Source organism: Microcaecilia unicolor, chromosome 4, assembly GCF_901765095.1.
Source record: "Microcaecilia unicolor chromosome 4, aMicUni1.1, whole genome shotgun sequence".
In the NCBI taxonomy this organism is placed as follows: Eukaryota; Metazoa; Chordata; class Amphibia; order Gymnophiona; family Siphonopidae; genus Microcaecilia; species Microcaecilia unicolor.
Window position 1 is genome coordinate 44,215,221 of NC_044034.1, and position 27,127 is coordinate 44,242,347.

The 27,127-nt window shown below is 44.6% G+C and overlaps 1 protein-coding gene across 1 annotated transcript; it reads right to left on the reverse strand.

Moving 5' to 3' along the window:
• Positions 1-752: 752 nt before the first annotated feature.
• LOC115468228 (transmembrane 4 L6 family member 4-like) lies at positions 753-26,267 on the reverse strand. The gene is made up of 4 exons (XM_030199762.1): positions 26,097-26,267; positions 20,714-20,779; positions 14,589-14,734; positions 753-954 (listed from the first exon to the last, which is right to left on the reverse strand). The coding sequence occupies exons 1-4, from the start codon at positions 26,265-26,267 to the stop codon at positions 753-755; spliced, it is 585 nt and encodes a 194-aa protein (XP_030055622.1).
• Positions 26,268-27,127: the final 860 nt, after the last annotated feature.

Sequence of the window (27,127 nt, forward strand, 5' to 3'; positions counted from 1 at the left end):
AGCAACATGTACATGTATGTGGAGGTACATACATTATACATGCAGGTTGTTGGTATATCAGAACATATATGTGTATGTGTTGCAACATACACGTGTATGTCTGCCATTTTATAGATGTACACATTTATGTTTTCTGGTGATGTCACAGGACCTGATATCCTATGCAAGTGTCACTTTCAGGGAGTACAAAACTCACTGGAGGATTAAGGGAGCAACGACCTCCAGTGGAGTGCTGCACTAATTGAGCAACTTTCTCTAACCTTGACGTTCCCAGGAACAAGTATAAATCTCAACTGATGTCAGTGGGAAAAAAATGTGCATTCCCCTTCTGACATGGAGAATGTACATGTACCTTTTCACCTCATCCTAGTCCCAACCAGACCATGCCTCCATGTCATATTGATGCATTTTACATTTTGGACATGTATATCCCAGCTTTCCAAAATCAGGATTTTTAAATGTCGGTTTGTAAACATCCAAAATGCAAATAGTGCTTCAGAGATGACCACTACTGGACATTTATTTGCTGGCATCCTTAAATGCATTTTACAAAAGATTCTGTATTCAGCAGAGCCTCTTGTAGAATACTCACAGAATTGTGAAAGCCTTGACCCTCATATCCCAATTCCTACCTAGATGTCCTATGCATAATCAGGCTTTTGGGCTGTTAAGCCTGCTCAATGAATTAACAAAAAATATTTCCCCCTACTCATTCTTGAAACTACACCATGCTAAATATAGACATTTGCCCTTCAATTCCCCATACCTGTGCCAGTGCCAGTGCCAGTGCCACACAAGAAGCCGATAATTCCATTGATGACTTGAATACTGCAAAGAATAGCTTCAACTGCGCCGATGCACAAGAGAATTGAAAAGAAGACAATATTCCAAATAATCACATTCTCAGGGTGCTTGCAAATGTCCCATAAACTACTATCAAACAAATAATTATCCCTGTTCAGATAGACAAAAAAAATAGTAGAAAAATTGTTATACAGTTCTTTCCATTGCTCATCCTGTTCTGAGTTATGCTAAACTATAGGGCATGTCACAAAACTTAAGCCATGGTGGTTAGCATTTTTTTTTTAAGTACTGGCCATCACAACCTGTTTAGACCCAGATACTCAGTGCCAGTACCCCTGATATTCAGAACCAGTGCCAGAATTGCTATCCAGCCATGTTAGGACATCCGACACAATATTGGCAGTGCCCGAATAACTTCCAGCTCCACCTTAGCTCCAACTTCAGACTATCCCAACACTAACCAGATAGTGTCAAGGCAGTCAGAGCAGATATTCAGTGGCACTTGCCAGTTAAGCACTGCTGAAAATCTGTGCTGGACCTGGCCAGCAAGAGTGATCCAGGTAGAAACTGCTCCTACCTGATTAACTCCTGCTGAATATCGACCCCAAGAAAATTTGAGCATCACTCAAAGCCATCAAGTACTTTCTTTGGGGGCCTTTCACTAAAGTGCACTCAGGTCTGGCCTTAAGCAGGGGCAACAGGAGCAGCTGCACAGGGCTCCACACTCCTAGGGGCTCTGGCTCAGCATGTCCACCTGTCTCCGAACCCATACCCCTACCTGAAAACGTGTGTTTCTCTGTAAAGGACTAAGAGCAGCAGCAGTGATTTACACAGGCCATCTGCCACTGACTGCAGGGACTGCTCTTTGCTGCGTCCCACCCCTTCTGATGTAACTTCTTGCTTCCACAAGGGTAGGATGCAGCATAGAGCAAGCCTCATGGTCGGAAGCGGACAGTCTATGTGAATCACTACCGCAGGCCTGAGCCCTCTATAGAGAAACACAGGTTTTAAGGTGGATGGGGATGTTAGAGACAGGGGGACATGCTGGACTCCTGGAGGGCCCTCAAACGGGGCTGCACAGGGCCCCACAATTGGTAAAGCCGACCCTGAGTGCGCTATACAGTTACAGAGTAATTCTCTGCATGTTATGGTGCCAGGATGCTGCACACTTAGGGCTCTGTTTACTAAGCAGCATTATAGGCATGTTAACGTTTTTAACACGCGTTAACCATGTACGTGCCTATAACATCCCTATAGGCGCCTACATGGTTAGCGAGCGCACTATGTAGGTGTGCTAAAAACACTAATGCGCCTTAGTAAACAGGGCCATTAGTCAAATTCTATAACAGCAATTAGGTGCATAATTATTATTATAGAATACTGGCATGGTGTAAATGTCTGTGCCTAAATGCTACAGTTGCATGCGTAAATGTGCTTCTCTGATGACAAGCAGGCCTATAATTCTCACAAATGGATAATACGGTCTGCGTTGCCTGATCCGGAGCTTGTAACAATCTTTTCAGAGCTCTTTGAGCAAGAGTCATGCTCCCATTGTGCATGCATGAGTGCCTTCCCACCTGCCATGAGAGCGCGGGACCAACAATTCTATTTTTTCCGTGGTGAGGAGCGGACATTGTTTTGTCTGCTCCTCACAACTAGTGGTTCAGCTCTCAGAGTTATTCTTTTGGTATCTTCCCAGTTCCCTTTTTGGTTTTTCTTTGCCCTGTTCTTGTTTGGGGTGCATTTTATTTCTTTCCCCTTACATTTTAATGGTTTTATCCCTATTTTAAGTTTTATTTCTTTTTACTGCACTCAGTAGGCCGCATTTAGGCCTGAGCCCTGGTTGGGTTTCTCCCACTTTTTCTTGGGTGCTTTGCTTCTTTTTTGGCACCATCGAGTCTTTTGATTTAGCCATGGTGGTTTTTCCTTCAATGTCATCAAAGGTTCCCAGTAGCTTTAAGTGCTGTAGCCAATGCAATAGGGCCATCTCTGGCAAAGACCCACATTCTTGGTGTTTTCAGTGCTTGGGGCCTGAACATATACCCCTTCTAATTGTGTTCTTTGTCTTCGTATGAAGAAAAAAAAACAGTTAGCCAGAGAGGCTCAAAGAGAGAAGTTTTGGAGCCAGGTCCGAAGCCTTGTTGTTTGTGTTGGCATCTGCATCTGGGGTTGCATGAACGTCGGGTGCGTTGATCCGTATTGTTGTGAGGCCCTTTGACACTAGGAGTGACCGTGTATTGAGTGGGTTTCCACCTGCCTCGATGCCAGCCACTGTGTAGGCCCCCAGGACTGATCAGCTTCAGACTCGACCCCGAGGTAATTGAGGATTCGATGTCATCCTCATTGGCACTGAGGAGCATCGATGCCCAGCATCGGAAGAATCATCAGCACTGTTCACCCTTGACACATGGTGCCAGGAACTCTGGGATACCAAGTGATTCCCTGGTACCCTATAAGTGTCGGTGCTGGGAGGACCGCTCCCTCTCCATACAGGAGGTGCTGATGCATGGGTCTCCATGGCACCTGGTTTGACCTTGCAGGTTCAGCAGCCTGCCTCTACACCAATGCCCCAGCCTTTCCCGGTCGACCCTTGATGAGCACCTCCAGGCCTTGGCTGTTGGCGGGGTTCATAAAACAGAGTGCATAGGCATCTGGGGTGCTTGACCTGCTTGGCCTCTTGCTGCTGCCCCACATGGCCATAAGCCTGCGGTGAGGTCTCTGACACCGGTGCCACATGTAGCCTTGGCATTGACTGAACCGTGTCAGCACCCTCATAATGTCGGTGGAGGAAGATTTGCCGGAGTCGAGGCTGGAACCAACACCTCGACGTACCTCTCGGGGACATATTTCCTTCTTGTCGAGGTGGGATCTGTCTCAGCCCTTCCATGAGGAGTTCCTGGCTGACACCGATGAGGAGCACTCATGGGCGTCATATGAAGACCCTCGATAGTTTTCGGCGGACTCATATGGCATTCCTTCTGATCCCTTCCTTCCACAGGAAAGGAGAAAAATCACCCGAGAGCCTTTCCTTTCCATCTTTTGTCAAGGAAATGGTGGCTGCCATTCCAATTCTCTTAGAAGTGGAGGACGAGCCTAGGGCTAAGATGTTCGAGGTCATGGACTATGAGTCTCCTCCTAGGGATGCTGCGATGGTTCTGCTTTACAAGATCTTATGGAACATTCAAGGGTCCCTGTCCTCCCTATAAAGATTGACATTATGTACCAGATTCAGTCTTCCTCCTCTGAATTTGATAGGCCCAGTTGCCTCATCATTCCCTGGTGGTTCAATCCATGCTCAAAATGGCCAGGAGTTCTAGGGACTATGCTTCGGTGCCCTCTGGCAGGGAAGCTAGAACGGTGGACTCTTTTGGGTGGAAGATCAGGCCTCTATGATCTCCCATATCCAATCGTACCAGCTCTACACGAGCCTATACTTGCAGTCCTTGGTGTGCAGTATGTCTGATTTGGCAGCCTCTCTCCCACTGGAGCAGGCCAAATTGCTTTACCAGCTGTTCAAGCAGCAGAAGGTGTGCCGTAATTTCTTGGCCAGGGGCGCCTATGACACTTTTGATCTGGGGTCCAGGATCTCTGCTCAGAGTATAGCGATACGCAGACTCTCATGACTAAGTGTCTCTGACTTGGACCCAGCAGTCCTGAAAGATTGGCGGACGCTACATTCTGGGGGGATAATATTTTTGAACAGAAGGTGGAGTAGGTCACTGACCTCATTAAGAAGTACACTGATAGCATTGATACTCTTTCCTGCCAGAGCCTTCTGCAACTGCCTCCTCATTTAGGAGATTTTTGAGCAAGTCAAAGAGGGGTACTTACTACTCACAGAGACGTAGGTATACCACTTCTTCTCACCAGCCTCAGCAGGCTCAACCCCAGTGCGCTCATTCTCATCAACAGCACATGCTTAAGGCCCAGATAGCTCCCCAGTCATGGCAGGAGGCGAACTTTTGACTGGCTCCAGCACAGCATAGCCATAGTAAAAGTGACCATCTTGAACAAATTGCTGGTTGGAGGGAGGCTGAAATTTTTTCAAGAAAGGTGCCCCTTCTAACCTTTGACCAGTGGGTTCTTCAAATAGTCCATCTTGGTTATGCCCTGCACTGGTGACAGAGACCACCAGATTGCCCACCAAGAGCACATCACTTCAGCTCTCCGCAAAAGCAGGTAATTACAGAGGAACTTTCTGCCCTTCTAAAGACCCATGCAGTCGAGCCTGTTCTACCAGGGGAAGACGGGAAGGGATTCTATTCCAGGTACTTCCTTGTGCAAAAGAAGATGGGGGAATGAGTCCCATCCTAGACCTAAGGGCCCTGAACAAATTCCTGATCAAAGAAAAGTTCAGGATGGTTTCCCTGGGCACCCTTCTCCCCATGATTCAGGAAAACGATTGGCTATGCTCTCTGGACTTAAAGGATGTTTACACTCACATCATGATACTTCCAGCTCACAGAAAGTTATCTCCGATTTTGGCATGGAACATATCATTTCTAGTACCACATGTTGCCTTTTGGCCTCACGTTGGCTCCACCAAGACTTCATCAGCATTGCTACACAGACTGGAAGTCCATGTTTTCCCCTATCTGGACTATTGGCTAGTAAAGATTCATTGAAGGACAGTGCTAAGGAATCCATGCGGAGGACTATCCCGGTGTTAGAGCTACTAGGGTTCATTTTAAACTACTCCAAGTCCCATTTGCTTCCTGTCCTGGAACTCTGCTAGATACACAGTGGGCATAAGCGTTTCTTCCTGTGACGCGGGCACTCTTGTCACCCTTGCCACTCACGTTCGGGCCAGTCAGCAGGTCACAGCTCAGCAGATGTTGTGGCTTCCACTGTCCATGTGACACCCATGGCACATCTTCACATGAGAACTGCCCAGTGGACCCTAGCTTCCTAGTGGTGTCAGGCCATGGGGAACCTGGAGGATATTATCCTAGTGTCTCCAGAACTGGTTCAGTCTCTGTTTTGGTGGATGATTTGATACAATTTGACACTGGGACTCCCATTCCAAATTCTTCAGCCCCGTAAGGTGCTGACAATGGATGCATCCCACTTGGGGAGGGGAGATCATTTGGATGGGCTTCACCATCATGGTGCTTGGTCACCCAGGAGACAGACCTCCACATCATCCTTCTGGAGCTACGGGCAATCTGGAATGCTCTAAAGGCTGTTCTACCACATTGTACTCATTCAAATGGACAATCAGGTTGCAATGTACTACACCAACAAGCAGGGGGACACCGGATCACATCCTCTATGTCAGGAGGCCATCCAGATGTAGCATTGGGCATCTGCCATGGCATGCTCCTCAAGGTCACCTATCTGGCAGGCAAATCCAACAGCCTGGCCGACAGACTGAGCAGGATCATGCAACCTCACGAGTAGTCCCTCAACATGGGTGTTGCCTGCAAGATCTTCCGAGAGTGGGGCACCCCCTCAGTGGATCTCTTTAACACTCAGGTCAATCACAACGTCCCTCAGTTTTGTTCCAGGCTCCAGGCTCATGACAGACTAGTGGTGGATGCCTTCCTCCTTCTCTGGGGGACAAGTCTTCTGAATACATATTCGCCCATACCTTTCATGGGGAAGACTTTGCTGAAACTCAAGCAACACCACCAGACCATGATTCTGATCTCTCCCAACTGGCCCCAGTAAATCTGGTTCCCTCTTCTTCTGAAGTTATCCTCCGAAAAACCATGGAGATTGCAGTGTTTTCTGACCCTCATCATGCAGAATGAGGGATCTCCTCTGCATCCCAACCTCCAGTCTCTGACCCTCATGAACTGGATGTTGAGAGCATAGAATTTACTTCCTTGCATCTTCCAGAGGGTGTCTGCAGAGTCTTGCTGGCTTCCAGGAAAGATTTCAATAAGAGATGTTATTCTTTCAAATGGAGGAGGTTTGCTCTCTGGTGTGAGGGCAAGGCCCTAGATCCCTTTCCTGCCCTACACAGACCGTGCTTGAATACCTTCTACACCTTTCTGAGTCTGGCCTCAAGACCAACTCAGTAATGGTCCACCTCAGTGCAATTAGTGCTTATCATCATTATGTAGAGGGTAAGCCCATCTCTGGACAGCCTCTAGTTGTTTGCTTCATGAGAGGTGTGCTGTTGACAAAGCCTCTGTCAAACTTCCACCTGTGTCAACGTCGTTCTCACTCCTTTTGAGCCACTTATCATATTTTTGGTGGCTGTTACTTCAGCTCACACAGTGAGCTTCAGGCCCTAGTAGTGAATGCACCTTATACCAAGTTTCATCACAGCAGAGTAGTCCTCCACTTTCACCCTAAGTTCCTGCCTAAGGTTGTGTCAGAGTTCCATCTGAACCAGTCGATTGCCTTGCCAACATTCTTTCTAAGACCTCATGCTCATCCTGGCAAGAGCGCACTGCACACCTTGAATTGCAAGTGAGCACTGGCTTTTTACTTGGAGTGGACTAGGCCCCACAGACAGTCCACCCAACTTTTTGTTTCTTTTGATCCCAACAGGATTGGGGGGGGTGGGGGTCGCCATCAGGAAATGCACAGTCTCTAATTGGCTGGCAGATTGCATTTTTTTCACTTATGTCCAGGCTGGACTGACCCTTGAGGGTCATGTCAATGCTCACAATGTCACAGCCATGGCTGCATCGGTAGCCCACTTGAGGTCAGCCTCCATAGAAGAAATTTGCAAGGCTGCGATGACGTCTTCAGGCCACACATTCACATCTCACTACTGCCTTGAGCAGGATACCTGACGCAAGTCGGTTTGGCCACACAGTTCTGCAGAATTTGTTTAGGGTCTAGAATTCAACTCCATCCCCCTAGGCCCCTTTTTATTCTGTTCCAGGCTGCACTCTCACACAGTTTGTATATAGTTACAGGTTAATCGGTGTTTTGACCTCACCGTTGTGAGGTTTCATTGGCCAATGGTTGTTGTTTTTGGCGAGCCTGGTAGCTAGGGATTCCCATATGTGAGAATTATGGACTGCTTGTCCTCAGAGAAATACCTGTAGCAGGAATTCTCCAAGGACAGAAGCCATATATTCTCATATACCCTCCCACCTCCCCTTGGAGTTGTCTCCTTTTTCTAGTATGCTATAGTATTGTACTGCTGTCCCGTGCTCTCGCTGTGGATGGGAAGGCACTTGTGCATGTGCAGTGGGAACATGACACGCGCTCAAAAGCTCTGAAAAGCTTGTTACAAGCTCTGGACCAGGCAACACGGACCACGTTACCCACAAATGAGTATATATGGCCTGCTGTCCTCGGAGAATATCTGCTACAGGTAAGTATCTTTGCTGTATTGTATAACCTTAGCACATAAGTGCTGAGCATGCTCCTGACCTGCTCATGCCCCTCCCACATCCACATCCCCTTGCTGTTACACACTAAAGAATTTGTGCGTTAAGGTTATAGAATATCAGCTAAGTGCAGTTACTCGTGTAACTGCAAATTAGTGCCAATTAATATCAATTATCACAAATAATTGGTTGTTAATGACAATTAACAACTAATTAGTCAATTAAATTAAGTGCATAATCAACACTATTCTGTAACTTGCATATGCACCTTTGTGCACTAAGCGTAAAATTGTGCAAATAACTATAGAATGAGGGGGTTAATGTGAGAATTAGAGCACGCTATCAGCACACACCCATACTAACACTAAACACAGTAGCTTGACACTTACTACTACAACTACTACTTATAATTATTTCTATAGCGCTACGAGATGTACACAGCACTGTACACATTATATGCAGGTACTTTCTCTGTCTCTAGAGGCTTCTTTAAACACACTGTCAGCAGCCATGGTGTCACCCCCTCCCAAATTGTGACACTCTAGGTGGATGCCTAGTCTGACTAGTGGTTGGGATGGCCCTGGGTAACATAAGGAAAGAAGGAATTTCAACTTAAGTCCCACTCAGATATTTAGCAGTACTATCCAGACAGTGCTGCTGGAATTTTTACAGGCACTATCCAGATAGTGCTGGGGCAGTCCAGGGGCAAAAGCCAGAGTTATCTAGGTAGCGATGATATTCAGCATTGCTAGTTGATAACTTTCAGGATAACTTAGGACGCAAAAAGGTTGTCCTAAATCTGTCCCAATAGGGGATGAATATCACTGCTCTCTGCGACTTTAGTGCATTGAGCAGTCTTGAGGGGCTCTCAGTCCAAATCTGATACAGATTCTTCATGAAAGGGAATATTCCCCATATGACTTACGCCAGTGGAGATGTCACACCAATCTGTTGAAAAGAAGTGGGAGCTTATCTATGAATACTCCAAGCTCAACATCTAGGGGATTCTCAAAGCAGAAACCACAGGGGAGAGGACCTCGGTTTCATACTAGGTACGAACATAGAAACGTGGAGGGGAATAATCGAACGTCGCCGGCGAAATAGGTCGCTGGCGATCTATTTTGGCGGCGGTGCAACAGCTGGCCGGAACCATATTTTCAAAAAAGATGGCTGGCCATCTTTTTTTTCGATAATACGGTGTGGGCCGGTGAAATGCCTTGGATTTCACCGGGTTTGAGATCGCCAATTTTGTTTTTCCGCGATAATGGAAAAAACTGCCGGTGATCTCAAACCCGGCGAAATCCAAGGCATTTGGCCGTGGGAGGAGCCAGCATTTGTAGTGCAATGGTCCCCTTCACATGCCAGGACACCAACTGGGCACCCTAGGGGGCACTTCAAACATGTTTTATAAACAACCAAATTAGCTTCCAGGTGCATAGCACCCTTCACTTGTTTGCTGAGTCCCCCAAATCCCCCCCAAAACCCACTGCCCACAAGTGTGCACCATTACCCTAGCCCTAAGGGCTGAAGGGGGGCACCTACATGTGGGTACAGTGGGTTTTGGGGGGTTTGGGAGGGCTCAACATAACCCACCACAAGTGGAACAGGTAGGGGGGGGGATGGGCCTGGCTCTGCCTTTCTGCAGTCCACTGCAACCAACAACAACTGTTCCAGGGACCTGCATACTGCTGTCAGGGTGCTGGGTATGACATTTGAGGCTGGCATACAGGCTGGCAAAAAAGGTTTGTATTTTAATAATTTTAGTGTGGGAGGGGGTTGGGGACCACTGGGGGAGTAAGGGGAGGTCATCCCTCATTCCCTCCGGTGGTCATCTGGTCAGTTGGGGCACCTTTTTGAGGCTTGGTCGTGAAAATAAAAGGACCAAGTAAACCCGGCGAAATACTGCTTATCGCCGGGTTTTATTTTTCCATTATCCGCGAAAGCTGGCCATCTGGTAGCCACGCCCAAGCCTGCCCATATCCCGCCTTCGCTTCGCCGCCAACACGCCCCTTTGAACTTTCGCCAGCGAGGCGAAGGGAAAGCAGCGAAGCTATCACAAATGTAGCTTTCGATTATACGCTTTTCACCGCTTTTGCGAAATCGTCGGCCATATCCCGATTTGTGTCGGGAAATAGCCGGCGATTACTTTCGATTATAAGCCGGATAGTAACATAGTAGATGACGGCAGAAAAAGACCTGCACGGTCCATCCAGTCTGCCCAACAAGATAACTCATATGTGCTACTTTTTGTGTATACCTTACCTTGATTTGCATCTGTCTTTTTCAGGGCACAAACCGTATAAGTCTGCCCAGCACTAGCCACGCCTCCCAACCACCAGCCCCTTGATTTGTATCTGTCTTTTTCATGGCACAGACCGTATAAGTCTGCCCAGAACTAGCCCCGCCTCCCAACCACCAGCCCCGTCTTCCAGCACCGGCTCTGCCATCCAATCTCTGCTAAGCTCCTGAGGATCCCTTCCTTCTGAACAGGATTCCTTTATGTTTATCCCACGCATGTTTGAATTCCGTTACCGTTTTCATCTCCATCAACTCCCGCGGGAGGGCATTCCAAGCATCCACCACCCTCTCCGTGAAAAAATACTTCCTGACATTTTTCTTGAATCTGCCCCCCTTCAATTTCATTTCATGTCCTCTAGTTCTACCGCCTTCCCATCTCCAGAAAAGGTTCATTTGTGGATTAATACCTTTCAAATATTTGAACGTCTGTATCATATCACCCCTGTTTCTCCTTTCCTCCAGGGTATACATGTTCAGGTCAGCAAGTCTCTCCTCATACGTCTTGTAATGCAAATCCCATACCATTCTCATAACCCATTGCCTAGAAGGTCTTTATATTGTATTCTGATAGGGATCTGAGAGTCAGAGGAATCCCCTGTTGCTGATTGCTTTATGAACTGTATAGCTGTGACCATTTGGGATTTGTGTTTTAGCTATAGATGTTACTAGACAAAACTGTATTTACCTCAGTAGACATCTTGCTCTTAGAATACCCTCCAAACCTACGTTCCTGTACCCGCTCCGCCGAACGCCTCTGGTGGAAATCTCGGGCCCTTGCTGATTTCTTACACTTTAAGTTCATGCTGACCTTCTTCCAATCTGCTCTTTTACGTGCCAAACAGGATTATTATATCCAACTGACCAACTCTCTTGGCTCTAACCCTCGACTTCTCTTCACCACATTGAACTCTCTCCTCAAGGTGCCCCCTCCCCCAACTCCCCCTTCATTATCTCCTCAGACCCTTGCTGAATTCTTTCACAACAAGGTTCAAAAGATAAACCTTGTTTTCTCTACCTCACCACCTCTCTTCCTCCACTAGTCCGTTCTCCTCTCTCTCCTTTCCCTCATTCCCTTTCCTCCTTTCCTGAAGTTACTGTTGAGGAAACTACACTTCTCCTTTCTTCCTCAAAATGTACCACCTGTTCCTCTGATCCCATTCCCACCCACCTTCTTAATGCCATCTCTCCTGCTCTTATTCCTTTTATCTGTCACATTCTCAACCTCTCACTTTCCACTGTGACTGTCCCTCCTGCCTTTAAACATGCTGTGGTCACACCTCTCCTTAAGAAGCCTTCACTCGACCCTACTTGTCCCTCTAATTACCGACCCATCTCCCTCCTTCCTTTTCTCTCCAAATTACTTGAGCGTGCTGTTCACCGCCGCTGCCTTGATTTTCTCTCCTCACATGCTATCCTTGACCCACTACAATCTGGTTTTCGCCCTCTCCACTCAACCGAAACTGCGCTTACTAAAGTCTCCAATGACCTATTACTGGCTAAATCCAGAGGTCAATATTCCATCCTCATTCTTCTTGATCTTTCCGCTGCTTTTGACACTGTCGATCACAGCATACTTCTCGATACCCTGTCCTCACTTGGATTCCAGGGCTCTGTCCTTTCCTGGTTCTCTTCCTACCTCTCCCTCCGCACCTGTAGTGTTCACTCTGATGGATCCTCTTCTACTTCTATCCCTCTGCCTGTCAGCGTACCTCAGGGTTCTGTTCTTGGTCCCCTCCTCTTTTCTATCCACACTTCTTCCCTTGGTTCATTAATCTCATCCCATGGCTTTTCCTACCATCTCTATGCTGATGACTCCCAAATCTACCTTTCTATCCCTGATATCTCACCTTGCATCCAAACCAAAGTTTCAGCGTGCTTGTCTGACATTGCTGTATGGATGTCTCAATGCCACCTGAAATTAAATATGACCAAAACCGAGCTTCTCATTTTCCCCCCCAAACCCACCTCCCCGCTCCCCCCGTTTTCTATTTCTGTTGATGGCTCTCTCATTCTCCCTGTCTCCTCAGCTCGAAACCTTGGGGTCATCTTTGACTCTTCTCTCTCCTTCTCTGCTCATATCCAGCAGATTGCCAAGACCTGTCGTTTCTTTCTTTACAACATCCTTAAAATCCGCCCCTTTCTTTCCGAGCACTCTACCAAAACCCTCATCCACACCCTTGTCACCTCTCGTTTAGACTACTGCAATCTGCTTCTTGCTGGCCTCCCACTTAGTCACCTCTCCCCTCTCCAGTCGGTTCAAACTCTGCTGCCCGTCTCATCTTCCGCCAGGGTCACTTTACTCATACTACCCCTCTCCTCAAGACCCTTCACTGGCTCCCTATCCGTTTTCGCATCCTGTTCAAACTTCTTCTACTAACCTATAAATGTACTCACTCTGCTGCTCCCCAGTATCTCTCCACACTCGTCCTTCCCTACACCCCTTCCCGTGCACTCCGCTCCATGGATAAATCCTTCTTATCTGTTCCCTTCTCCACTACTGCCAACTCCAGACTTCGCGCCTTCTATCTCGCTGCACCCTACGCCTGGAATAAACTTCCTGAGCCCCTACGTCTTGCCCCATCCTTGGCCACCTTTAAATCTAGACTGAAAGCCCACCTCTTTAACATTGCTTTTGACTCGTAACCACTTGTAACCACTCGCCTCCACCTACCCTCCTCTCTTCCTTCCCGTTCACATTAATTGATTTGATTTGCTTACTTTATTTTTTTTGTCTATTAGATTGTAAGCTCTTTGAGCAGGGACTGTCTTTCTTCTATGTTTGTGCAGCGCTGTGTACGCCTTGTAGCGTTATAGAAATGCTAAATAGTAGTAGTAGTAACCTGTGTGGCTGTGTGATTTGTGCAAGAGGCCTGAAGCAAATCTTTCCATTGTCAGAAAAATCTGGGGACTCCTTGAGGTGCATGATGACACTATCCAGCTTATAATCGAAAGTAATCGCCGGCTATTTCCCGACACAAATCGGGATATGGCCGGCGATTTCGCAAAAGCGGCGAAAAGCGTATAATCGAAAGCTACATTTGTGATAGCTTTGCCGCTTTCCCTTCGCCTCGCTGGCGAAAGTTCAAAGGGGCGTGTTGGCGGTGAAGCGAAGGCGGGACATGGGCAGGCTTGGATGTGGCTACCAGATGGCCGGCTTTCGTGGATAATGAAAAATAAAACCCGGCGATAAGCAGTATTTCACCGGGTTTACTTGGTCCTTTTATTTTCACGACCAAGCCTCAAAAAGGTGCCCCAACTAACCAGATGACCACCGGAGGGAATGGGGGATGACCTCCCCTTACTCCCCCAGTGGTCGCCAACCCCCTCCCACACTAAAATTATTAAAATACAAACCTTTTTTGCCAGCCTGTATGCCAGCCTCAAATGTCATACCCAGCACCCTGACAGCAGTATGCAGGTCCCTGGAACAGTTGTTGTTGGTTGCAGTGGACTGCAGAAAGGCAGAGCCAGGCCCATCCCCCCCCCCTACCTGTTCCACTTGTGGTGGGTTATGTTGAGCCCTCCCAAACCCCCCAAAATCCACTGTACCCACATGTAGGTGCCCCCCTTCAGCCCTTAGGGCTAGGGTAATGGTGCACACTTGTGGGCAGTGGGTTTTGGGGGGGATTTGGGGGACTCAGCAAACAAGTGAAGGGTGCCATGCACCTGGAAGCTAATTTGGTTGTTTATAAAATATGTTTGAAGTGCCCCCTAGGGTGCCCAGTTGGTGTCCTGGCATGTGAGGGGGACCATTGCACTACAAATGCTGGCTCCTCCCACGGCCAAATGCCTTGGATTTCGCCGGGTTTGAGATCACCGGCAGTTTTTTCCATTATCGCGGAAAAACAAAATTGGCGATCTCAAACCCGGCGAAATCCAAGGCATTTCACCGGCCCACACCGTATTATCGAAAAAAAAGATGGCCAGCCATCTTTTTTGAAAATATGGTTCCGGCCAGCTGTTGCGCCGCCGCCAAAATAGATCACCAGCGACCTATTTCGCCGGCGACGTTCAATTATTCCCCTCTATGGCTCCCAGCTGCACCGTTGTGTTGGACAAATGAGTACAACAGAGATAACACATTTTTCTTACCATTTCCTTTTAAGAAAAATCATAGCTACAATATTTTAAATATTATAGGATCATATATAGCCATGCTAAATAGGTTTTCTAATTATTTTATATACTTACTGTAAGAGGTCGTCCCTGAATGGGTAACTGTAAGTTCCATCACCTGTATCACAAAGAGGGCCACCAATCAAAGCGAGAGCTGAAATGACCACACAGTACACAGCTCCCAGAATGCCCACTGAAGAAAAAATTATAGAGCAGAACATCTGGAAGGGGAGACACACCAAAATGCATAATTGTAAGCCACTTTGAGCCTGCAAAGAGGTGGGGAAAATGTGGGATACAAATGCAATAAATAAATAAATAAAAATAAAATAAAATATACATATAGGGGTCAAGTCAAGAAAGGTTGCCTACAGTTAACCCTAAATATCTTGTGTAAGTGCGAATTCTAGAGCAGCAATTACATGCATATTTGCCATTATAGAATACTAGCTTGAGTTGGCATTTAAATGCCTGCATTTACGCCATGTCACATGTAGGCATAAATGCTCACACCTAAATGCAGCAGTTGTAAATGTAAATGACACTATTCTATAAAGTTAACACATTAGTGCTAGGCATGCCTCTGCCCTGCCCATGCCCCTCCCACATGCATGCCCCCTTGCAATTGCACAACATAAAAATTGTGTGTTAAAATTACAGAATAGGGATTAAGTGCAGTTACATGTGAATGTGTAAATTCAAAGTACTGTTTCAAAACTCTTTCTCATCTGTGTGCATAACATTTTCTGTGGTGTTCTCCAGGGGCTATGCTATCTCCTTTACTTTTAAACATTTTTTAAGCCCTCTAGCCACTGTTGCTCTTAGCATCCTCTGGCATCAGTGCCTACTATTATGAGGATGATATTTTACTGCTACATCACACAGATTCCTCTAATCCCGATATTCTGTCCCTTCAACACTGCCTTACTAAGGTTGACACAGAAACAATCTGGCTTCCTCAGGGAAAAATAGCAGAGGTGAAATCTAATGGCTCAATGGTAAAAAAGATCCCAGCTGTGTGCTTAAGGCCTAACTAAGGTAGCCTAGCGGGCCATAGATAAATTAAAAAAAAACAAAACTTGAAAGGGTTGAACAACCTGTCTAAAGAAATAAAAGAGGGAAAGGAGACAGGAGGCATTGGGCCCTGTGTGAGCACTTACACAATGAGGCAAAATCACTGCCAGTTACTGAGACATGAACAAGCTGTGGGGAGAGATTGTGAAATGTGTTCACACTGCCCCGTGGCAAAACAGGCTTGATCTGGTCCCGTGGAGCAATGATGAGTGGGAAGGCATGTGCACGCATGGTGAGCTGCTCTCAAAGGCTTCTAGAATAGTCACTAAGGAGAGATTCCCACACTGGGATTTGTTGGAGAATGTAAGCCCTTATGTTATAGAATTACCCTGTTAGTGTGGAATTTCCATTAGGGTCATGGTAGGGAGAGGAACTGCATCTTGCAGTTAACTACCCAGTACAATATCCAGTGTATCAGAATGTAACTCACCTTGAGGTACTACTGAAAAAGGTGTGAGCAAAATCCAAATAAATAACTTGGAGATTGTTATTTTTAGATAGCTGCTAATGCCGCAGATAATGCAGTACACAGTTAGCTACACCTCCAGAGGAATAGCTAACTGCATTCAATCCTGGCAGCTGTGCTCTTAATGAGCAGTAGAGACCGTTGCTCTGTGTTAACTACTTGGCTGCCATCTCCAAAGTGCTGGGAATGCTCCTAATATTTAATGAAGAGTTTGGAGGCAATTCTATAAATGGGCACCTAGAATTATGTGCCACTTGCACGGATCATTGGCACTAATAATTGGTAGTGACAAGTGTATATGCACTAGGCGCTATTCTATAAAGTAGTGCCTAAGTTGCTATAGTGCGTAACTGCAAGGGTGGTGTATACATGGGCAGAGTTTCATTGGCCAGGGGCACGTTGCCAAACATACACACAACTTACAAAATACTATCAGTTGTGCGCATTGATTAATGCACCTAGGTGCTCCTACTTAACACCAGCCATTGACCTGGTGGAAGTGATCATGCCTAACTTTTGGTACGCCAAAGCAAGTTTGCACTAATATTCTATAAACACTTATGTGTGCCTAAATGCCATTACAGAACTGATGCTTATGGAGTGGAGGAGTAGCCTAGTGGTTAGTGCACTGGACTTTGAGCCTGGGGAACTGTGTTCAAGTCCCACTATAGCTCCTTAACTCTCCATTGCCCCGGCACAAAATAAGTACCTGCATGTAGACTGCTTTGATCAAGTCCCATTCCCTTATAGAGTTGCTCCTTTACAGTGCCTTAGTTTTAGTGTTAAAATGTGTTAGATGCAAAACCTTAGTGTAGTTAAGGCAATGGAAGGTGAAGTGACATACCAGCCTTCACAAGCAGCATCACTGGAGCAAGCAAAGTTACTTACCTGTACCAGGTGTTTTCCAAGAACAGCAGACCAAGTATTCTCACAGCTGGATAATGTCATCCGATGGAGCCTGGTGTGGATGCTGACTAGCGAAATTAAGTTAGAAGTTTCTAGCAGTGTCCCACCATGCATGCACTGGTCCCTTTCCACCCGACGGGTTCCTTATTCATTTAACAAAAGGTTGATGCTTCCGGTGCCAATGCTGATGCACCGGTCTTCGAGAAGCCAAAAAGTCTCTCCTATTGGACCTGCCACACCCTCTGTGTCCTCAACTGCATTTTTTAACAGAGAGAATAAAAGTTATGCTCATGGTTAGGCCCAAGTCACCTGATGCACCAAGAGTGCAGGTTCATCACGGAAATTACTCAACTGCATTGGGCACATCTTTGGAAGCCACTGGGGGAGGGGGGTCTTCTGGGACATCGAGAAAAGAATCATAGCCAAATTAAACTCTTCAATTGTGACCAGTACAAAGGGGCAGTGTTCAAATTGAGGTCAGTGCTCTGGCATAAACGGGCCTAGCAAGTTGTAAAAAATAAAGGAAACCTGAGGAGCCAAAAAAACTATTAGAATTAAAAGGAAACAAAATAAAATAATGAAGAAATTAAAAATAATTTATTAAAAAATCTGCACGGGAAGGCATTATGAATGATAAAGATAATACACACTGTGAGGAGAACACAATGATGCGCCCTCCCTGCTTCACAGAAAAATAAACACTGAGGAGCCTATGCTTGCAAAGCAGGCAGGAAATCACCAGCACAAGCACTGTGGTACACTACTAGAAACTTTTAACTCAATCTCACTAGTCAGCGTCCGCACCAGGCTCCGTCAGATGATGTCACCCAGCTGTGAGAATACAATGGCTTGCTTGTCCTCGGAGAAGCTGTATTTGATCCCTTGCTTGCCTGATTCACAGCCTGCTACTTTAACCACCAGGTAACTCCTTCACTCCAAAAGTCAGTCAGAAATGTGTGAAGATGTTTGCTGATCTTTATCTCTATATATGTAGACTAACACTTTTTCCGTTTGGCATATTGGCTATGACACATCTTCATTATTGTAGACATTAATTTTGAGTTAATTCCTTGGAGCATTTTCATAATAAATATATTATAAATAGAGGGGGTAATATTCATCTGGTGGCAGTCAGCGTTTTTTAAAAATGCTAAGCATTGTGGGCTGAATTAGGCCCCGATATCCTGTGCTGGCACCTATGTAAATACCAGCACTGAATATCCGAGCTCTGTGCAGGCTCTGGCCATGCCCAGAATATAGCTGGCCAGGTACAATATTCAGCCTGTTACCCGGTTAGCTAACTGGGTAGCAGGTTGAACATCAAGTTAGCTCCTTCTGACCCCCCTCACATGATCTTACCATCTCTCCTGACCCACAATATTGCTGCTAGAGGTCATGGCAGCCATTTTAAACTCAGAACCCACTTGGGCAGGAGTGAGGTGGGATCACTCCTGCCCCAACTACCCACTAAACCTCCAGGGATCCAGAGGCCCAAGAGGCCCTACAAGTGGGTATTGCAGTCCATGATAGGCTCTGCTCATTAGGGGGGAGGGGAATTAGGAGAGAGTGTAAGGGGGATTTGGGTGCAAGATCAGCTAAATATTGAAGCTGATATTCAGTCCTCTATCTGGTTAACAAAGTTAGGACAGTCTTTTTGCCAAATATCGCTGTTGCCCAGTGAGCTACTGGCTTTGCCCGACTCCACCCCTGCACCACCCCAGTACTCACCAGATAATACCAAAGTGGTCACTGACAATATTCCGTGGCACTACCACTTAAGTGCAGCCAGCTCTCCTGCTCAGTTAAACCCTTTTGAATATCAGGCCCAGATTAGATATTGGGGCTGATATTTAGACTGCGGGAGGTAGTCGGGCTGTCTCCCACGGTTGGCACTGAGCCCAGATATTCAATGCTGGGATGTTTCCGGTGACTGGCATTGAATATCCGGTTTATTTTTGGCCAGTTTCAACTTAACCAGCCAAGTCAATATTCAGCGCTGGCTGGTTAAGTTGAACCAGCCAGCTATTTCAGTGGCTTAATTGGGCCACCAAATTTAGCCGGTGATGCGCTGAATATTAGCGAATAGCTAGTTATATTGCACAATATAGCTGGTTATCCGCTAAGCACTAACTAGCAATATTCAGCAGGAGAAAGCCAACTATCGCCCATTGAGTACTGCTGGATAGCCAGTTAAGTGCCATTTAATCAGCCAGGAGCTGTTCCTAGCTGGTTAAGTGGTTTAATATCAGGGGGATTGTATTTTGATCTTCTCCAGTTTCCAGTATCAACCATAGAGGAGTGGCCTAGTGGTTAGGGTGGTGGACTTTGGTCCTGAAGAACTGAGTTCAATTCCCACTTCAGGCACAGGCAGCTCCTTGTGACTCTGGGCAAGTCACTTAACCCTCCATTGCCCCATGTAAGCCGCATTGAGCCTGCCATGAGTGGGAAAGCGCGGGGTACAAATGTAACAAAAATAAAATAGATACTATTGGAGATTCTACATGGAATGTTGCTATTCCACTAGCAACATTCCATGTAGAAGCCTGCGCGGCCACATTGGTGATCTGCAAGGGCCGACTTCTACATGGAATGTTGCTAGTGGTATAGCAACATTCCATGTAGAATTTCAAATAGTAGCAACAGTGGAGGAGTGGTCTAGTGGTTAGGGTGGTGGACTTTGGTCCTGAGGAACTGAGTTTGATTCCCACTTCAGGCACAGGCAGCTCCTTGTGACTCTGGGCAAGTCACTTAACCCTCCATTGCCCCATGTAAGCCGCATTGAGCCTGCCATGAGTGGGAAAAGTGCGGGGTATGAATGTAATAAAAAAAGAGCACAAGCTGTATCACCTCATTAAAGCCTCTATCAAGTGGGAACTGACCTTCACAAATGGGATTCTGTTAGCTGCAGAATTAAAAGATGCATTACTTATGTTCACAGAGCTCATCGTCAAGCAGCCCTAGCACCTGTGTGCTCTCATGAAGCAGCAATTCCTTGCTTTCTCTTAAAACTGGGTCTAGTAGTAGTAATAGGGATGGGCTGTCATTTGCAATGATATGGGTTATCCCATGTTAATGCATGACATTAAACCTAGAATGAGCAGAAAAAACATAAAAATATTTTTATTTGCTGATAATAGTGCACACTTTTTTGAAAGAGAATTCACTGTTTGGAAAAAGAGTGCACTCTTTCTGAAACAGTGCACACTTCCTTATAGTGCGCCATTGCACATGTGTGAATACTGCGCATGCACATGCTACTACTACTACTTATCATTTCCATAGCGCTACTAGATGTACGCAGCGCTGTACACTTGAACATGAAGAGACAGTCCCTGCTCGACAGAGCTTACAATCTAATTAGGACAGACAAACAGGACAAACAAGAGATAAGGGAATATTAAGGTGAGGATGATAAAATGAAGATTCTGAACAAGTGAATAAGGGTTAGGAGTTAAAAGCAGCATCAAAAAGGTGGGCTTTTAGCTTAGATTTGAAGATGGCCTATCAGGAAAGGAGCGCAGACTGGTTCAGAAAGGGTGTGTACTTTTTCCAAACAGTGAATCCTCTTTCAAAAGAGTATGCACTCAACAACTTTGTTTTCATTGGCCATTTTTTAAATCTCAGTAGCAATCTAAACGATCATTTCCAGAAAAGACATGAAACAAAGATTTTATGGCTGCCCATCCCTGGTCTACATAGTCTTGGAATTATACATACGCAGAAAAATTACTTTTCAAGACAGCAAATGTCTTACCCCAAATCTGTTAGCACACAATCCATGCTCTCCTGCCGCCAGTGTCACAGAAGACGGAAAGAACATCTGTAATGAGATGCATTTTGTGATACATGAGAAGCACATAGTTCTGTTCACAAATCACAGATCTTGGGTTTGTGTAATAAGGGGCCCTTTTACTTAAAGTGAACTAAGCCCTAATGTGGGCTTAGTGTGACAAAAAAGGCTTACCGCAGGATGCGCTAAAGCGTCCTGCAGTAAATTTCCCTGTTTGTGCATGGTAATCACATGTAAACACATTTTCCATATTTTTTGAGGGGGGTGGAGAGTGGGCAGAGAGGGGACATGTGTGTGTTAGCCAGCTAGTACGTCCACATTACCACGTGCTAACTGGATAGCGCAAGGTTAACGCAGGAGCACTTAGCATCTGCTAAACCCATTTCTTAGTGCATCTTAGATCTTTCTTACAAATCAATCCTTGTCACAGGCTTCACATATCAGAGTACCTAACTTTGGAATTCTCTACCCAGGCAATTAAGGTACTTAGAAGATTATCTGAGATTCCATAAATTACTAAAGGCTTTTCTATTAAGTACATATCTTATCAAAAGACAATAAACTAATGTTGCTGTCTCTCTTGTGTGTTTCAACATAACCAATACTCTAGCTTAGCTTCATGACAAACACACAATTATTCCTAATACGTTAAAATGTTATAATTATCTGACATTATATTTTTGATGTTTTTCTTGAATGTAAACCACAATGAACCTGAGCTTGCTCGGGATAATGTGGGATACAAATGTCATAAATAAATAAATCCTAAACAAAACCAGGGAATTTCAAACTCACACTTTAACAAGTCAACCTGACAACAGTTTGAAAATATATTATATACTATGCGTACGTCTCTCACAGTGATTGGAGAATTCAAAGAATTCAAATTTCTTAATCAAAAGGGAACCTCATATAGGGTTATGATAAACATTGTTGATGTTCATCCTATGAGGATAGGGTGAACATCAACAATGTTTATCATAACCCTATATATAATAGGAGTAGAGTAATATCATAGGTCCCGATGTAAATAGGAAACAGGAGAAAAACAGATCGAAGTAAAAAAACTCACACTTATGTGAGGAAAACCAATTGATCTAAAAAACTCACTGTCTTCTTTACTAACAAAACCCAATCATCACAGGGAGACTAATACACATAACAGAAACTACACCCAAACTGCCCGTATGTTTGGGTGTAGTTTCTGTTATGTGTATTAGTCTCCCTGTGGTGATTGGGTTTTGTTAGTAAAGAAGACAGTGAGTTTTTTAGATCAATTGGTTTTCCTCACATAAGTGTGAGTTTTTTTACTTCGATCTGTTTTTCTCCTGTTTCCTATTTACATCGGGACCTATGATATTACTCTACTCCTATTATATATAGGGTTATGATAAACATTGTTGATGTTCACCCTATGAGGAGCTTTGAGGTTCCCTTTTGATTAAGAAATTTGAATTCTTTGAATTCTCCAATCTCTGTGAGAGACATATGCATAGTATATAATATATTTTCAAACTGTTGTCAGGGTGACTTGATAAATAAATAAATAAATAAATAAAAGGGCATCCAAGGGATCCATGCAATAAACTCTAGCATGCATGTCAAAGCAAATGTGTGCAGCCTAAAAATAGTAAGCATACTCATCAATGGGATCTGAAAAGATTTTATCATAGGCATGCAAATGAAGGAACATCATATCCAAATAAGGGATTACTGAGCTTCTGCTAGGTATCATGGTAGGCTCACCCTCTATACTTTTTGTAAATGCTTGTTACTAGATTCTGTTTAATACTTATTATGATCTTGTTTTACAAATTGTGTATTGCCATGTTAGTCCACTTTAAAGGTAATAAATAATACCTCTCATTACCTCTCGCCTTGACTACTGCAACTTACTCCTCACCGGCCTCCCACTTAGCCATCTATCCCCCCTTCAATCTGTTCAGAACTCTGCTGCACGTCTTATATTCCGCCAGAACCGATATACTCATATCACCCCTCTCCTCAGGTCACTTCACTGGCTTCCAATCAGATACCGCATTCAGTTCAAGCTTCTCCTTCTTACCTACAAATGCACTCAGTCTGCTGCCCCTCACTACCTCTCTACCCTCATCTCTCAGTACCCTTCTCCACCACCGCCAACTCCAGGCTCCGCTCATTCTGCCTCGCCTCACCCTATGCTTGGAACTACCTTCCTGAGCCCTTACGCCAAGCCCCCTCCCTGCCCATCTTCAAGTCTTTGCTTAAAGCCCACCTCTTCAATGCTGCCTTTGGCACCTAACTCTTACCTTTCAGGAAATCCAATTTGACGGCCCCTATCGGACTGACTGTTCACTTGTCCTTTAGATTGTAAGCTCTTTGAGCAGGGATTGTCTTTCTATGTTAAATTGTACAGCGCTGCGTAACCCTAGTAGCGCTTTAGAAATGTTAAGTAGTAGTAGTAGTAGTATAAATTAAAAAAAACAAAAAGATAAGATAATACCTTTTTATTGGACTAATTAAATAAAGCTTTTGTCTAACTTTTGAAGACAACGACTTCTTCTTCAAGTCAGGTTTTACAAGACATAGCAGTTTCATGCTGGTATGGAAATGGACAGGCCCCAAAGTTCTATTATTGGATTAGTTTAGTTTTATTTCTTCTAGGATTTTACCTCTCACTGTTGGTTGCTTTACAAGACGCTATCCCTCTGTACATCCTGCTCAGCTTGTCCACGTGACCCTGTAAGACTTCCGTTTCTGGGCTTCTAGTTCTGTACTATTTTAAGGGCACAGACTGCTCTCTGTCTCACTGGAAGGTAGTGTGTGCCTATATTATTAGTTCCTTTACCTCTTATTGCTCTTCCTGCACATACCGACAATGACCATCGTGCGCGACTGTATTTTGGTGAGTTTGCTACTCATTATGTGGTATTTCCGTATTTGTTCATCAGCTGGCTATCACTGCCATTCTAGGGTGCCCATCCCTGTGTTATGGGGGCATCGTCCGCCCTTTACTTAGGTTAAACAATGCCTCCCTCCATCTGTGTTCCCACTAAATCACCATACATTTGATCAGGTTCCGCAACCTATCCTACTAATTGTAAACGTTCCCATTGGTCTTTTAAACTGTAGATCCATACAACCTAAATCGTTCCTCATCCATGATCAGATAGCTAGTACAAACTGCTCCTTATCTTGTCTTACGGAGACTTGGATTAAAACTGGTGAAGGGTCCCATCTTTACGCTTGCCTACCCCCCAAATTATTGATGTCCATTTTGCTTCCCGGGCCTCCAAATTTGGCGGCAGTCTGGCCATCATTTACAATACTGACTTGAAAGTCACGGAGGTTCCGTCTCCTTTTTCCTATCTGGAATTGCTAATTTCAGAATTGACACAGCCTCACCATTATTTGTTCTTCCAAGTCTTTCCATACCGCTCTAGCTGACAGAGCAGAGCGGTGTACAGACTAAAAATAAAGAAGGAAAGGAATGCCATTAAACTATAGGAAAGCAATACAGTCATATCAGAGGTTAAAGAAGAAATAATTCCATATGAGAAGAAGGGGAAAATTGAAGAGGTCAGTCAATGGAGCTGCCAGAACTTCTCTGAGTTCCTTAAGCACCCTCGGATGTATCCCATCAGGCCCCATTGCTTTGACTACTTTTAGTTTAGCTAGCTCCTCATGAACACTGTCCTCTGAGAATGGGTCTTGGTCTATCATCCATCCATCCCCTTCTGCATTTGTTTTATGTGGTCTTATCCCCTGCCTTTCATCTGTGAACATAGAACAGAAATAGTTGTTTATCCTTATCAGCTTCCATGTATTACTACTACTATTCATTTCTCTAGCGCTACTAGACATATGTAGTGCTGTACACATTATATGCAGGTACTTTCTCTATCCCTAGGGGACTCACAATCTAAGTTTTTTTGTACCTAGGGCAATGGAGGGTTAAGTGACTTGCCTACAGGTCACAAGGAGCTGCAGTGGGAATCAAACACAGGTTGCCAGGATCAAAGCCTGCTGAACTAACCATTAGGCTACTCCTCCACTCCTTTCCTTCTGCTTTGAGCCTCACAATGCTATTTTCTCATTTTCTCCTGTCGCTTACATATCTGAAAAATATCTTATCCCCCAATTTTACCGTAGTAGCTATCTTTTCCTCTATTTGCCTCTTCGCTTTCCTGACAGCTTTTCCAGCTTCTATTAGCTTACAAAGGTATTCTCGCCTGTCTTCTTCTTTCTGAGTCATCTTATATCGTATGAAGGCTAGCCTTCTTTCCTTTACCTTAAAAATACTAGTGCAAGTGGCTGAAAACATGCCTTAATTAAGGTACAAATACTTACATCAGTCCTACAATTAATGAAAATGCCTGCATTTAGATGGTATTCAAAACATGGGTATATTACAGTACTTTATAATTTTTGTATGTACTTGAACACTGCATCTACATCCATGCACACGCCCACTGGCAAAGTACATGCTACCATATCAGTATTGTATAAGTTGTCTTTTATGTGCCTAAGAAGCCACTTAAGCACATAAATAACTAAAATACTTGCATTTACTTGCATTCTTAGCACCTAAAACTAGACGGTTCCTTATAAATTTACCTCCAGGATGAAGAGAAGGAAGGATTGAGACATGAGAGGTGAGAACAAGCACTCTTTTTTACTTTCTCACTTGAAGTGTAAGAGGCCTTCCAGTATTTCCCTCTACACTGATAAGCATCCCCCACATATACTATCCTTTGGATTCTATATAGGTCACTCAACAACGTTGGATGCCTAAATCTGGGTGCAGAGCCCAGATGCGTGTGCAAAGTAATTAGTTAATTGGGTGCTAACCAATTATTGAGATTGATTGGAGTTAATTGGCACTAATTTGAATTTACACATGCATCTGCCTACGTGCTATTCTATAATGCTACATGCTCAATGTGTCTCGCCCATCCAGGCCCACCCGTAGCTACGCCCCTGGCTGGAATCTGCTCTTCTGTACAGGGCGCTCAGTCCAGAATGCCTTTTTAGAACTGCGGTTAGCGTGGATTTTTCCCGGCCCCTAAACCCCTAGAAAGCCATTAGGAGAAGCTGAGAGAAAAAGCTAACTGAACATGCTCAGTTTGTGATTCTGCTATTTAACTTTCCCTTGGCGAAATGCTCATACTTTTTAAACGATGCATATTTGGATTGCCATGCATGAAGATAGCATGAACATGTTCCTTGGTATTTTTTCTGCAGGCATGCCCCATCTTTATGTATCACTCATTAACTGGCTTTTTAACATGCCTCAGAATTTTTTGGTGAGCCCACAATAAAATCAGTTCAGCATGAATCTTAATGCGTGCATCAAGAAATATCTTACCAGCAATCCAGCTCCGATAAAGCCATGGAGATACCAGAGAAAATCAGTTACCTCATGCTTTCCTAAGACCACTCCACTTGGTAAAAACAAGAGAAGATTTGCTAGTATGGCAGTTAACCCAAGTGGATACAGCATGAGCCCAATACATTTTGCAACCTTCCCGGTGCACATTTTGCTGTGGTTCAACACTAAAAAAAAAAAACAAAGAAAACATTACAACAATTTTGTCATGAAACTAGACAGCTGTGATTTATGGACTGCTCATATTTCATAGGGGAAAACTATTAAGCAGTATTCTAGCAGTTTCCTTTCCTGAAGTGCGGTATGCGGTGCTTATATTTTATTTTAGATATTTTATTGGTGCATACCTAAAAATGCAACATACAAAACGACCATTAATCTCAAATAACATTTACAACTCAGTTTTAAGAGAAATTTCAATATCACATCACCAATTATTTTAATATTTTATTTCCTATGTTCCTTCTACCTCTGCTGAGTCCATACTCTTACAACACCTCCTGCCTTTTGTCCAGACCATCTTCCTTCACTCCCCCGCCCTCATTTTCCCACCCCTCCTGCGTGGAACCAGACACAAACACCCATCTCATCTATACTGCTTAGGTCTTCTTTTTTATTATTATTATTGATTGATTGATTTTACAAAGTAATTGATGAGAAAAACAGACAAATATTTCTGTACATTACTATAGCATACAGAAAAGAAAAAATAAAAGGAAAAATATGCAGAAAGAATAATATTATTAGTCTTCTTTAGACCACTAAACGAGGGTGGAGTATAATCATTTTCCAGGAGATAAACTAGGTATAAGATCAAGTATTGCTTAGGTCTTCTTTATTTCAGGGTATCTCTTCCATTCGTTTATTACCCTGCCAGATTGTTCAATACAAAGCTTTGTGTTTTCAGAACATAATCTTTCCATACCAAAAGAAAAGATTCCTTGTGCTTTGGGGAATTCAGCTTGAGACTCTATATTCATCAAACCATGAAGTTTATTTCCCCATAGCCA